Source organism: Lepisosteus platostomus, chromosome 6 (genome assembly GCF_059453375.1).
Source record: "Lepisosteus platostomus isolate fLepPlt1 chromosome 6, fLepPlt1.hap1, whole genome shotgun sequence".
NCBI lineage: Eukaryota > Metazoa > Chordata > Actinopteri > Semionotiformes > Lepisosteidae > Lepisosteus > Lepisosteus platostomus.
The window spans coordinates 6,625,047-6,639,834 of NC_142616.1; the positions used below are offsets into that span (position 1 = coordinate 6,625,047).

Here is a 14,788-nt window from a genome sequence, read left to right on the forward strand (position 1 = left end):
CACCCATTAAAGAAACTTCCACTTTAGCAACTATATTGTTGGCCTGCTGGGAAAGTAATTTTGGACCTGGGTCCATCAGTGCTGATGGTGTGCATGAGGGTAGTGTCCACAACTGGTGTGCACACTCCCCTCCTGTGGCTGAATAGCACTAATACCAATGAGAACACCAGGGAGGTGAAATGAAGGAACATCAGCTGCCAGAAGCCACCAACCATACATTACTCACTCATCAATAAAACTTCCTGCAAGAGTCATAGATGGAATTGCTGGATAAACATCACACTCACTCAGTGATCTTAAGTAAGCAACTCCATTATTTGAATACTAGATTTCTACAGAATGGGACAGATCAATTAAGTGCCATGATGAGGAAGGTGCTAGTTTATGCATTGTAGTCTATGGAGAAGTAGTTTGGGTTGGTCTGCTCAGCTATAGCTCAACCAAATAGAAGCTCCAAACCCAGAGGCAACACAAACAGGACTGTTTGTCACACAACCACCACATACAAGCTAAATGAATGCCTTGTAGTGAAAGAATAACCTTGTGCACTTCTGGAGTATATCAAAGAGGCCAATAGGTCATTACCATTCACTTACTGGTCCAGGCTGTGAAACTGGATCTAGTTCACAATTAAAGACAGCTCAGCAATGCATGATTAACCAAAAGTTTTATTTTTCTTTCCAGCACACAGCTTTAACCAGACAATCAGGAAGACCTGGTTCATCCATCATTCTTATGATCCCTGCTTCACAACTACTGACCCTTTGGTGTAGTTAAGGCCTTTGTAGAAACCACTGGTATCAAACTCAAGCACACTCCCATTCCTACAGGTGACTTTAACAATTCCCTTGTATGGAAGATCAACATTCGCATGACCGAGTGTGATGGCAACTTCCATGGTCTTCCCTGCAGGGACTTGGATCTTGAATGACAGCTTCTCCGTTGTCTCTGTTTTGTTCTCCACCCCATAGGTATCTTGAACTCCCACTGTCCAGCTGAACCCAGTGGAAACCTCAGCTAGCTCCGGGATTCCTGCCTTCACTTGCATGTTGAAAGTGAACTGCATGTTGTTAGTGACGGACCATGAGGAGGTCTTGGTTATGGTTTTGGAGGTTTCCAGGGTGTATTCCTGGGCAACAGAGGAGCTGTTGGTGTACGTCATGGACTTGATCTCCTCCATGTTCACCTGGGGGACGACTTGGTTCAGAGTGGGGTACTCGATATCGGTCATGACTGTGGACTCGATGGAATTGATGAAGATGAAGCCCATGCCGTCAATGTCTGAGCCCGCCCTCCCGATGACCCCCAGGCAGATCCCAGAAGCCACATCTATGGGGTACTCCGTCTTCAGCCCCCACTCCGTCATTTTCACAAAGAACTCCCGGTTGCGGCTGGTCTTGAACTTGATGGCTCCCAGGCGGGTCCCAGCTCCGTTCCCCCACAGAGAGAGGGAGGCGAAGAACTCGCCGGGTTCGAACTTGAACTCCTGGTAACCTGTACCTGGTGCACCAAACTGTCGGACCTCCCCATTGGTCAGCCAGATCTTCACAGCCTTCACCTGCCAGCCCCCTACCCACACACCAATCTTCTCCAGCGTGGCACCGTCATTCTGGCCATCAAAGGAAAAGGCATTGCCTCCATGACCACCAATTATATGCACAGTTGTTGGGTAAGCCATGTAGACCTGGGAAGGAGAAGGGACATTGTTACTGCATGAGGACATTGAGAGCATAGCCAAGGCCTGGGATAAGCAAGAAAATTTGCACAGCATTTAGACCTAGGCATCTTTGGAAAGGCACGTCATGTTATTAAGAAACATCTGCCAACTCAAAACCACTGGGCAGCACAAGGCCTTCTGTACAATCCTTGCATCAACTTAAAGGGGCTCCTACAGACATCAAGACTTGGATTGTAATTTAGGACAAGACACCAGTTAACCCCAGCTGGCATTTATTGTGATCAATTTAAGTCTTTTCTTGCAATTTCAAGTCCCCCACTTCGCTGCATGAGATTTTCAGACGCAGTTAGTATTCAGCCCCAACATTTACAGCACTTGTGCTGAACCCAAAACGCTAGTGTGCATCTTCATATCCAGGCTTAACATTATATCCCTCAACTTCATAACCAAGAGAAGCTCCTGTGGCTTCAGCAATACTTACAGAAGGTTTTCCGGCCGCTCAGTGGAGGGATGGTCCTGATGGTGGTGGTTTTGCCTTTATTTTAAGGAAGAGAAGTTAAGAACAAGTGAGGTGTAGCAGTTTCAACCCTACTAGGGAACATGTGAAGAGGCAAAAGGTCTAAGCTCAGTCTAGGTCCCAATTATCTAGGTATCATTAGTGACCCAAAATGCATTACTGCATAACCAGTAGTTAGGCATTAATGGAGCTTCCAGTAGTGATCCATGGCTTATACATGACCCCAATACAAGGGCAGTCTAGGAACCTAGAACATTTCTAAACAAGCATAACTGCAAAAAGGTTACAGGCACAATCTGGGGTGAACCCCAATTACCCCAGTAGGCAGTGATGCATCCAATATACATATCACAGTGAAAATACAGCTATATGCATATTTATATACACACACACACTGCCACAATGTATAATCAACATTGAATTGCAACCACAATAATTTTGATGTAGTGTTTATGAATATCTAACAATGCCTCCAATACAGCATGTGTGCAACAACTAGGAGTATGACCACAATCTGCATTAATTAAATTATATTTACAGTATGTAATTTATACAGCTTTGTATAGTGGTTTTGTAGAGGGGGTCTTGCTACCTGCCTGAAATTTTTTTTGCAAAATGATTGTTTGAATGCCTCTAGATTTTCCATTTTTATTTTCTCAAGAAAAGTTGATATCATTTCCTGGACAACCCATGCCCATCACGGCCAGCGCCCTGGGGAAAAATAAATCTGTAGTGAGACATCTGAAATTCTGAGGGGTGGGGGATATTTCAGTTGAAACCGAGCTGTACACTGCAGCTGCCCAAATTAAATCTCATAACTATGCCATTGATTAGTGCTTCATGATAGAAGACAACAACAAGCAATCTGGTATTTAGCAATGGCATTGTTGCCCTTTCAAACTTTGGGTACTCTTCAATTAGGACAGACTTTATTGCTCAATTACTATGATGCAAGCTACATTTAATGCATTGAATAAGCTTTGAGCTTAGTAAACCTTAATGGTTATTGTCTTAGATTATATTCAGAAGGGTTAATCATTTGAGTACTAATATGATCAAGTCTAGTCCTAGCTGCAGTGCCTAAGTCCCACCCAACAGCAACAGAAAAATAAAGGAGCACACAATGGGTTATTTGAAGAATGTGTATGCAAGGCTGGGGGCCAGGAAGTCTGGACACTGAAAATGATGGGTTACTGGTTCCAACTGTTAGGACAATTAGGGCTCTGCAAGTTGTGGACAGTAAAAAGTCATATCCTCACATTGTAATATTTTCTTGGTAATATAGAAGTTGTACATTTGAATCAAAGTGCAGTTTTGTGTTAGATATTAGCATGTTCACATAATCAGTTTGTGTTCATCATTACTATATATTCTGCCATCTTACTAGAATTTGCAGCTGAAGTTTAAGACTAGTTGCATTTATGATGATTGGCCATGTTGATTACAATATTGTATACAATCATGATTTGAACTACTAATTTTGTTAATTAGTACAAAGAATTGTGAATCATTGAATATTTCCAGAATAAATTTCTAAAGCAAGTCATTGGATTGATTTACTAGTCTTCGATGTATAATAGTCCTCAATTGTTACCCGTATAATAGAACTCCAACCATTTCTGTGTAGTTGACATAACGTTATACGTACAATACACTAGAAAATTCTAGATGTATTGCAGACCACAAATATACGTCCAAGGTATGCGGTTAATAGACGCATATTCTACATCTTTTACCCACTTGGACCCCACGGTTGCGTTTCAGTTAAACATTGCGAATCACTTGGGTTTGTCATGATAAAAGAGCGGCATTTTCTTGGTTTTTTTTAAAAAAAGAGCAAGCTCAATGTATTTTAACGGGGAGCCCCGTTAATTCAGGAAAAAAAAAATCCTGGAGCCCGCGTGGCTGAACCCAGAGCTTTGTCTTGTACGGGATTTCCCGTTCACGACCTTTCGAGTGCGTCAATGCTTCTGCCACAATAATCGTACCACTTTGGGACAAGAGTATTTTGCCCGCTGAAGACAGCGACGCAGTGGAAAGAGGTTCTCTATACGCGTATTGCTTTAGTTATAAAGGCACCACATTCACAAACTAAAAGAGCTTGTATCCGTGTTAAAATAGCGGTGCCAGTCCAGCAATACTTGTTCTTAGCGCCATATTAGCTCATAGACACACAAAACCAACACAACTCACCTGTAATTCAACACAACTCCCCGCATAACTATAACGTTGTGAAGATGCCTTATAAAGAGATTAAGGACAGCCCAGCATTTAAACACATTTAGACACACCTGCTGTCGATTGCTCGTAATTCACAAGGTATTTTATTTTGCTGGGGATATGGTATTTAGCTGCGCTAATCTATCAGTTGCAAACCTTAAGTGAACATTTTAGATACACGATCAAAGTCACACCGCATTCATTTTATAGGGCATGAAATCGCGGCAAGAAGCCGTTTTCTTTTTTTTAATTAGTAAGACAATTAAGTGGGCTCCACCGTCTTTAACCTTCAGATTCGCAACACTGGTACGACGAAACAAAGAATTCTAAGATTGCACTAAATTGTATTTGGAAAAAACACAGAAAAGTTTAGAAATCAAAGTGAGATTTAAATGTGAAGTAGTATTATCCAAGTATTAAATATTAGCAGTAGTATTCACCAAAATAACAGGAATACAGCATCTCAGTCCATTTAGGTCCCATACATAGGATTGTACTAGGCTTCAAAAACCAATAATTAAATGCAGTGTTTATGTGCAAAAAATACATTATTATTACTAACCAGATAAGTTAACCGTGAACATTTAAAGCCCTCCTTATACAGCACAATGTTTACTGGAGCAATTGAGCAACCATGTTGCTCATCCATAAGTTGTCCAACCCAATAACATCATAAAAACCCCAAAACAACTTAAGTCACACAGAGCAAGAATCACGACTTGATTCATATTAGAGACATATGTCGATTTTAGAGTTATGCAAAGAAACGGTTTAAATGTTTATTCCTGACCATAATAATTAAAGTTTCCAAAAATTCTCAAATTACATCAAGTAATCATCAATAAACGTTTGATACTGTTCAAGTAGGTAGCTGCTCCAACATGCATAGGCTGCAAAGGAACATGAAATGGTTTATTCCATTGTGAAAAAAGAAAAGATACACATTGTTTCGGCTATAGAGTCTTCTTTAGGTGTCGTCTTTTTCTGGTACGTGAAGACACCTGAAGATGGCTCCACAGCCAAATCATTGTGACTCCTTTCTTTTTTTTCAGCATGGAATAAACCTTTGCCAACTCTTGACATACCTACTAGAACAGGAAAGCAGAATATTGTCTGGATTATAGTTTCAATAAGGCATGCATCAGCATGTTTTAGTCTGTGACTAAAAATATTCCCTAGAGAAATGAATAACAATGTGAATTCATGCTGTTGCTGTGTTGGTTTTCCATTATCATTGCACTTTTGATTTTGATAACTCTGATTTGATGTGTTCAGAAATAAGAATTGAAAAATTGCCATATTACTAATTATTTTTTCTGGTAGTTCTTCGTTAATAATTTTGTTTGCTGCATATTTAGAAAGATGTTTGTTTATAAATCAATCAATCATATATTTTCTGTCAATTCAATTCAATTTATTTTAATATAGCACCTTTCACAACTAAGTTGCCCCGTGGTGCTTAACAAGGCAAGTGACCATACATATTGTGAATACAGAACAGAAAAACTAGCAGCCATATCACCCTGCTACTCACAACTGGGAGCCCACTGAAGCTAAGTGGGTGTGAGCCTGGTCAGTACCTGGATGGGAGACCTCCTGGGAAAAACTAAGGTTGCTGCTGGAAGAGGTGTTAGTGGGGCCAGCAGGGGGTGCTTACCCTGTGGTCCATATTGGTCCTAATGCCCCAGTATAGTGATGGGGACACTATACTGTAAACAGGCAATGTCCTTCAGATGAGATGTAAAACTGAGGTCCTGACTCTCTGTGGTTTTTAAAAATCCCAGGACGTTTCTCGAAAAGAGTAAGGGTGTCACCCCGGTGTTCTGGCCAAATTTCCCATCGGCCTTTACCGATCATGGCCTTCTAATAATCCCCCTCTATGAATTGGCTACATTACTCTGCTCTCCTCCCCACTGAGAGCTCATGTGTGGTGAGTGTTCTGGTGCACTATGGCTGCCATTACATCATCCAGGTGGATGCTGCACATTGGTGGTGGTGGAGGGGAGTCCCCATTACCTGTAAAGTGCTTTGAGTGGAGTGTCCAGAAAAGCACTGTATAAGTGTAAGCAATTATTATTATTAAAAAACCAGAAGACAACGGAGGTGTCATGCCCGACATTCATCCCCTAGAGGGCCCTCTGCTACTCCCGTCTTTAGTCCTGTGATTGTTGCTTTATTCCCCAGGTGTACCCTGTTATGTGTACTGTTATTTAAAGTCTAGCTCCTCCAGTCCTTGGGGCTCATCATTAGGGTAAGGATGTCACGAGGCCCACCTAGCACCAGGATACCCTACGTCCGTCTCCTGAGGGCATAGGCCTCATCCCCGACAACTCCCGCTTCCTGAGCCCGGGGTCTGGAGGAACTTGTCGTGGATCAGGTAGGTAGTTCTCAGAGAATTCTGTGCTTGGCCGAGAACTCTGCAGAATGCAGAGGCAAACAATCCAAAATCGTAATCCAAAGGGCGAGATCAAAAAGGGAAAAGTCAAGTCCAAAAACCAAGAAAGCCAACAAGGAAATAACGCGCACTAGAAAACTCTAAGAGGCTTTTCAATAGTGAGCAGGGTTGGGTGTGTGAGGGAGCTTTAAATACTGAAGGGAGAGGAATGTGGTTGGATAATTGGCTCAGGAGTGCGAATCTGTGGAATCAGGTGCCTGTGGGAATGTTATGGGTTCAGGTAGGAGTGAGAGCGTGAAACAGTGGGTTTGGGAATGTAGTGGGGTTTGCGAGGGCGAGTGCGGGACGTGACAGAACTTGCCCCGTCATCCTGTGACCTCCGTGTTTTCCGAGTGTTCGTGTTTTCCCCCTTCCCTGGGATTTTAACCTTGTTGCATCCCAGGATGGATTAATTGTTTATGGACTCTTGGACTGTGCCCTGACCTGCCTTTGGACCTGCTCGGATTTGGATGCCATTCCTCGTCTCCCTCGCTCACTGTCTCACGGATGGTCAGTGTTATTTTGTGCACCATTAAACCCCTGTGTGTTCTCCGATACCATGCCTCCTGTTTACTCCAGCTCTTACTGCATTGCATAGGGTCTACAACAAGACCCGACACGGACAACAGACACCGTGCGTAACAGGAGGAGAGGAACCAAAAACTCCTTAGTAAGAAGAAAAAATTAATGAGGGTATTAATCCATCCATCATGTCTTCTGTATGTCAGTACTCCATGCAGATCTCTGTAGACCAGCAAAACCCTCCTAAACAATAACTATAGCCACGATACCCCTCTTGAATTCATGGCAGTGATACATCATCCAACTCAGATGGTGCCCAGCCTGGGAACCATCTGGACATGTGAGGAGGAGAATAGGATAGTTTGGTCTGAACAGATGTATCTACCTGGTGGGCCAACACAGAGACACACAAAGGCATGTTCAGAGGCACCAGCAGCCATAGTTGCAGCAGGCTATTGTCACGCCCTCTACAGTTAGAGGATGCTCCTACTCTGTCCTGTCCCTAGTTTCCTGTGCCTTGCTTCTCATTCCGTCTCTGTCTGGGGCTATATATTTTCGGGTCATGCTTTCCTCCTCGCTCAGCATTGAGGTTCAGATGTCCTGAGACCCGCCTAGCACCAGGTCACCCCACATCCGTGGCCTGAGGGCATAGGTTTCTATACGACTCCTGAACAGCTGAGCCCGGGCTAACCCCCGTCCCGCCGCCACGTATAGGGTCTTTTTTCTCTCTCCTGCCATTCCACGGTTCGTCCCTTCCGACGTCCGTGACAGAATGCTGAGCCCTCTCCTGACCTCGCGAGCGACGCCTTTTGTCTTTCCACAGTGTTTTTTCCAGTTCTTCTATTCTAATCGCGGGATGCTACTCCCGACATCCATGCCTATGAGCTGGGCATTCAGCGGTATGCCGTCCCGACATCCGCGTACGAATACCTGGCTTTCCAGACTGGAATTTCTCAAGTATATTATTTGAATTCAAATATGATTGAAGTTGGGCCACAACTATTCTCTCAAGAATTTTAGATAGAAATGGGACATTTGAGATGGGCCTGTAGTTGTTAAGAACTTGTTAAGAACTTGTGGATCCAAATTTGGCTTCTTAAGGAGTGGTCTAAGAACCGCTACCTTAAATTGATCAGGTACGATGCCTCATGCAAGGGACGTGTTCATCATACTGTACCAATTATAAGCTCTGCCAGCACTTCGAGGGAATCTTTGCACTTCAAGGGAATCTTTGACTAGCTGAGTGGGGATGGGATGGGATCCAGTTAACAGGTGGTTGACTTTGTCTTAATAATTAATTATTTGAGTTCTTGTTCACTAACTAATTGAAGAACACTAAAGGGGTGCGCATATTGTGTCTGTACAAGACTTCTTTGCGGCTTATTTGATTGTGTTTGAAGTCTGATGGTGTTCATTTTATCGCTACTAAAGTTAGATGGTACTATAGAATCGGTCTTATTTGTAAGATTAGCTTTTGACTTAAATAGGTAGCGAGGGATATTTTTATTGCTTTCTGTAAGTTCAGAGTAGTAAGCTGAATGAGCTCTACATAGGAACAAGTAATAGGTTTATTCCATGCTGAAAAGAGAAGAAAGAAAACAAAGTTTCGGCTGTGGAGCCTTCTTCAGGTGTCTGAAGAACACCTGAACACCTGAAGAAGGCTCCATGGCCGAAACGTTGTTTTCTCAATATGCTCTCAATATCCTCATGCAGTACCAATGTCCCTTTTCCTTTCCAGGTCTACATGGCTTACCCAACAACTGTGCATATAATTTTCAGGTATGGAGGCAATGCTTCCTTTGATGGCCAGAATGATGGAGCCACGCTGGAGAAGATCGGCGTGTGGGTAGGGGGCTTGAAGGTAAATGCTGTGAGGATCTGGCTGACCAATGGGAAGGACCGAGAGTTTGGCACTCCAGTCACTATGATTTGGCATTAAGCAAATTGTACAATGCAGTTTTTCACCCTTAAGTTAGTATGGACTTCCTTTTAGCTAGATCAGGGTTCCAGCACTTCAAAACCTGAAATCTTCGGGAGTGGTAATAACAATCTATCTATTTAGATAGAGTAAGATCTATTTTTCATTAAATCAGAGTAACAAAACATCTACATAAAAGCATCTAAATAAACATTACAGGGAAGTTGGATTCACATGTAGCCTAGTTTGATTTCATTAGCAAAGGTATGACAACAATTCTAAGTAATTTGAACAATTAATTTCAATTAATTCTGTAATGTTTGTATGGATCCTAGGTTTATATTGTTTGGGGCTTGTAGAGCAACATATTCATTTCTATTTTGTAAATTTCCCCTTTTGCAGATTTACAACAAAGGACCAAACAGCACGGTGTTGCCGAATTATTTAAGATAAAAAATAATTAAATGAACCATTTACTCATCCACCCATGAGTTTTCTAACCCCTTCTTGGAATTCAGGGTCATGGAGTAGCTGGAGTCTATCCCAGAAATCAACAGGCACAAGGCAGGACATACCCTGGGTGGGACCCCAGTCCATTGCCAGGTCCACAAAGACACAAACACAGAGGTGCACAAACTCACACCAGGGCCAATGAGCCTACCAGGATGGTTTAAGACTGGGGAAAGAGGGCCACCTGGAGGACAATCACACATTCTAGGAGAGAACATGCAAACTCCACACAGAGGGCACTCCAGGTCCAGAACTGCATGCAGAGCCCCAGCACTCCTAATCACTACACCACCATTAAGTCGATTATGAAGCAAAAATAGAAAAGAAGATGATATGATGTCAAATGAATTGCCTTGCTATTTTTCTTCCTGCCACATTCTCCCACGTACAGTATCTCTGAAACAATTGCAGTTGGAGAAACAAGATTATATTTCCATGTAACTTCTAGAGGTAATAATGTACACAGTTGTTTTGAAGTTGTCTCTTGAAGTGAAAAATTAAGCAATACATAACGAAAGAACAAAAGTCTGCCAAAACACACGGACAGAACCAATATGATTGATTGATTGATTTATAGACAAACATCTCTTTAAATATGAACCAAGAAAAATTATTAACAGAGAACTAAAACAATAATTAACCAGTAACATGCCAGTTTTGCAATTCTAATTTCTGAACACATCAAATCAAATTAATCTAATCAGAAGTGATTAGAAGAATGATAATGGAAAACCAACACAGCAACAGCATGAATTCACATTGTTTTTCACTCATGTAGGGAATATTTGTTGTCACATACTAGACCATACTAATGCCTGCCTTCAATTACATTGAAACTGTAATAAAGACAATACATCCCTCTTATAGTAGGTATGTCAAGTGTTGGCAAAGGTTTATTCCATGCTGAAAAAAAGAAAGGAGTCACAATGATTTGGCTGTGGAGCCATCTTCAGGTGTCTTTAGTACCAGAAAAAGACGACACCTAAAGAAGGCTCTATAGCCGAAACAATGTATATCTTTTCTTTTTTCACCATGGAATAAACCTTTTCATGTTCCTTTGCAGCCTATGCATGTTGATGCAGCTACCTACTTGAACTAGATCAAAAGTTCATTATTACTTGATGTAATTTGAGAATTTTTGGAAAGTTGAATTATTGTAGTCAGAAATAAACATTTAAACTGTTTCTATACATAACTCTGAAAATGATATATGTCTTTAATATGAGGGCTCCATATGATGTTATTGGGTTGGACAACTTATGGATGAGCAACATGGTTGCTCAATTTCTCCAGTAAATATCATGCTGAATAAACAGGGCTTTAAATGTTCATATTTAATTGTATATTTAATTAAACCTTGTAAGTAATAATAATGTATTTTTTGCACATAAACACTGCATTCAATCATTGGTTTTGGCAGCTTAGTAGAATCCTACGTATAGGACCTACATGGACTGAGATGCTGTGTTCCTGTTATATTGGGTGAATTCTACTACTGATATTTAATACTACTTCACATGTAAATCTCACTTTGATTCCGAAGCTTTTCTGTGTTTTTCCGAAGAGCAATTCAGTGCAATCTAAGCTTCTTCTTTCCTCGTAGCAGTGTTGTGAATCTGAAGGTAAATGACGGTGGAGCCAACTTAATTGTCGAATTTAATTTTTTTTAAAAAAGAAAACCACTTATTGCCGCGATTTAATGCCCTACAAAATGAATGCGGTGTGACTTTGATCGTGTCTCCAAAACGTTCACTTAAGGTTTGCAACTGATAGATTACCTCAGGTAAATACCATCTCGCCAGCAAACAAATACCTTGTGAGTTACGAACAATCGAAACCAGGTGTGTCTAAGTGTGGTTAAAAACTGGAGTGTCCTTAATCCCTTTATAAGGCAGCTTCACAAGGCTAGAATTACACGGGGGGTGGTTCCTTTGAGTTATAGGTGAGGTGGTTATTTTATTATTATTTTTTAACTGTATTGTCAGGAAAATATTGCTGGACTGACTCCGCTATTTTAACACGAATACAAACACTTTTGGTTTATGTGCATGTTGTGCCCCAAGCACGTTGCTTGTTTCAGCTAAAGCAATACGCGTATAGAGAACCTCTTTCTGTTGCGCCGCTGTCTTCAGCGGACAAATATGTTTGAGGACCGTGGTGGTACTGTAGGTCCTGTACGATTGCTGTGACTGAAGTATTGACGCACTTTTAAACGGTCGTCGTGAACGGCGCTTCTGGTATAAGAAAAAGCTTTGGGTTCAGCCACGGGGGCTCCAGGAGTATTCAGAATTAACGGGGCTTCCCGTTAAAATACAACATTTGAGCTCGCTTTTCTTTTTTTTTTTAGTGTAGGTGTCTCATGACAAATCGGAGTGACTCGCAATGGTTCAATTTTTAACTGAAATGCAACGGTGGAGTAATTGGAGTTCACCCGCGGTTGTGCCTGTAACGTTTTGGCAATCGTCACTTGTGGCCACTGTTTGTTAAGAAGTATGTTCCATTGGGCTTCTTATTAGGGTCCTAGACAGCCCTTGTATTGGTGTTGTGTATAAGGCAATGGATCACTACTGGGAGCTCCATCAATGCTTAATTCCTGGTTATGTACTAATGAAACCCAGGTAATTGGGACCTGGATTGAACTGAGACCTTTTGCTTCTTCAAATGTTCCCCAAAAGGGTTGAAACTGCTACACCTCACTCCTGTCCTTTTTGAATTGCTTTGTTCCCAACCTCTGACTTTTAATTTCAGGCAAAACCACCACCAGGACCATCCCTCCACTGAGCAGCCAGAAAACCTTCTGTAAGTATTGCTGAAGACACAGGAGCTTCTCTTGGCTATCAAGTTGAGGGATAGGATATCCATTTCCCTTCAGGATCAATAGTCTTATCTATCAAGCTCTGATATGAACATGTGTACACCAGCGTTGTATGGTTCAAGCACAAGTGCTGTAAATGCTGGGACTGAAAATGGTTGGAAATGGGTAGCCGAGCCCCGCTAACTCTGTCTGGAAATCTCATGCAGCAACATGGGAGGCTTGAAATTGCAAGGGAGGACCGCAATTGGTCACATGCAGTGCTGGCTGGGGTTAAGTGGTGTCTTCTCATTTATTGGAGAATCCAAGGCTCTGCTTCTGTAGGAGCCCCTTTTAGCAAATGTGGTATGTAGAGATGGCCTAGTGCTGCTCAGTGTTCTTAACAACCTGGAGTATTTTTCCAAAAGATGCCTAGGTCTAAATGCTGGACAGTTTCCTTGCTTATCCCAGGCCTTGGCTATGCTCTTGATATCCTCATGCAGTACCGATGTCCCTTCTCCTTTCCAGGTCTACATGGCTTACCCAACAACTGTGCATATAATTGGCGGGCATGGAGGCAATGCCTTTTCCTTTGATGGCCAGAATGACGGTGCCACGCTGGAGAAGATTGGTGTGTGGGTAGGGGGCTGGCAGGTGAAGGCTGTGAGGATCTGGCTGACCAATGGGGAGGTCCGAGAGTTTGGGAAACCAGGTACAGGTTACCAGGAGTTCAAGTTCGAATCTGGCGAGTTCTTCACCTCCCTCTCTCTGTGGGGGAACGGAGCTGGGACCCGCCTGGGAGCCATCAAGTTCAAGACCAGCCGTAACCGGCAGTTCTTTGTGAAAATGACTGACTGGGGGCTGAAGACGGAGTACCCCATAGATGTGGCTTCTGGGATCTGCCTGGGGGTTATGGGACGGGCAGGCTCAGACATTGACAGCATGGGCTTCATCTTCATCAATTCCATCGAGTCCACGGTCATGACCAACATGGAGTACCCCACTTTGAACCAAGTCATCCCCCAGGTGAAAATGGAGGAGATCAAGTCCATGAAGTACACCAACAGCTCATCTGTTGCCCAGGAATACACCCTGGAAACCTCCAAAACCATAACCAAGACCTCCTTGTGGTCTGTCACCAACAACATGCAGTTCACCTTCAACATGCAAGTGAAGGCAGGAATCCCGGAGCTAGCTGAGGTTTCCACTGGGTTCAGCTGGACAGTGGGAGTTCAAGATACCTATAAGCTGGAGAACAAAACGGAGACAACGGAGAAGCTGTCATTCAAGATCCAAGTCCCTGCAGGGAAGACCATGGAAGTTGCCATCACACTCGGTCATGCGAATGTTGATCTTCCATACAAGGGCACTGTTAAAGTCACCTGCAGGAATGGGAGTGTGCTTCAGTTTGACACCAGCGGTGTCTACAAGGGCCTCAACTACACCAAAGGGTCAGTAGTTGTGAAGGAGGGATCATAAGAATGATTGAGCAATGTTGCAGATTTGTCTTGCCATTGTGGTTGGGTAAAATGCTAAAAATAAAATCAGATGCGAACATGCATTGTTTTCAATGTCTCTTCATTACAAACAAGATCCACTTTTACGGACTCTTTTTTTTTCCCATCTTTGTTCCAATTCAAATATTCCGAGAGGGAGAGTTGTCCCAAGACAAAATTCTTTCATTATAATACTAGTTAGTTTTCATATTGGTTGTGACTTAGCTGGCTGTTGGCTATCCTGGCTGTGCTGCTTCTGGGGTTGGTGCTTTTGTCATTCTATCTGAATAGACACTCTAACTACTGCCATTCTGAGAACTAAACCTTTAGTGATCAATATAGCTTCTTATTAATTGTGGCATTTAAGTGGATCTTTCCTTTTTTTGCCATGGAATAAACCTTTTCTTGTTCCTTTGCAGCCTATGCATGTTGTCACAGCTACCTATGTGAACTAAATCAAAAGTTTGTTACTTGATGTAATTTTAGAGTGTTTGGAAACTTGAATTAGTTTACTTAGGAATAAACATTTAAACTGTTTCTATGCATAACTCTAAACTTGACATGTCTTTAACATGAGGGCTACATATGATTATATTGGGTTTGATAACATACGGATGAGCAACATGGTGCGTATTACATGCTCCAGTAAACAATTGGCTGTATAAACAGGGCTTAACATTTTAAACCCACTTACAAAACTCA

General features: G+C 42.3%; 2 protein-coding genes across 4 annotated transcripts; one reads left to right on the top strand and one right to left on the bottom strand.

Moving 5' to 3' along the window:
• Positions 1-650: 650 nt before the first annotated feature.
• LOC148659791 (aerolysin-like protein) lies at positions 651-4,477 on the bottom strand. 2 transcript variants are annotated; one of them, XM_088633950.1, is made up of 3 exons: positions 4,389-4,477; positions 2,160-2,213; positions 651-1,684 (listed from the first exon to the last, which is right to left on the bottom strand). In XM_088633950.1, the coding sequence occupies exon 3, from the start codon at positions 1,676-1,678 to the stop codon at positions 734-736; it is 945 nt and encodes a 314-aa protein (XP_088490076.1). In that variant the 5' UTR covers positions 1,679-1,684; positions 2,160-2,213; positions 4,389-4,477; the 3' UTR covers positions 651-733. The 2 variants fall into 2 exon arrangements, with proteins under 2 accessions (XP_088490076.1, XP_088490078.1); XM_088633952.1 differs by lacking the exon at positions 4,389-4,477 and adding an exon at positions 2,792-2,906.
• Positions 4,478-11,699: 7,222 nt separating this feature from the next.
• LOC148659792 (aerolysin-like protein) lies at positions 11,700-14,149 on the top strand. 2 transcript variants are annotated; one of them, XM_088633954.1, is made up of 3 exons: positions 11,700-11,741; positions 12,548-12,598; positions 13,119-14,149. In XM_088633954.1, the coding sequence occupies exon 3, from the start codon at positions 13,125-13,127 to the stop codon at positions 14,067-14,069; it is 945 nt and encodes a 314-aa protein (XP_088490080.1). In that variant the 5' UTR covers positions 11,700-11,741; positions 12,548-12,598; positions 13,119-13,124; the 3' UTR covers positions 14,070-14,149. The 2 variants fall into 2 exon arrangements, with proteins under 2 accessions (XP_088490080.1, XP_088490079.1); XM_088633953.1 differs by lacking the exon at positions 11,700-11,741 and having other exon boundaries at positions 12,514-12,598.
• Positions 14,150-14,788: the final 639 nt, after the last annotated feature.

Coding starts and splice junctions, on each gene's coding strand:
- LOC148659791 (XM_088633950.1), bottom strand. CDS start 1,678: ATGGCTTACCCAACAACTGTGCATATAATTGGTGGTCATGGAGGCAAT.
- LOC148659792 (XM_088633954.1), top strand. CDS start 13,125: ATGGCTTACCCAACAACTGTGCATATAATTGGCGGGCATGGAGGCAAT.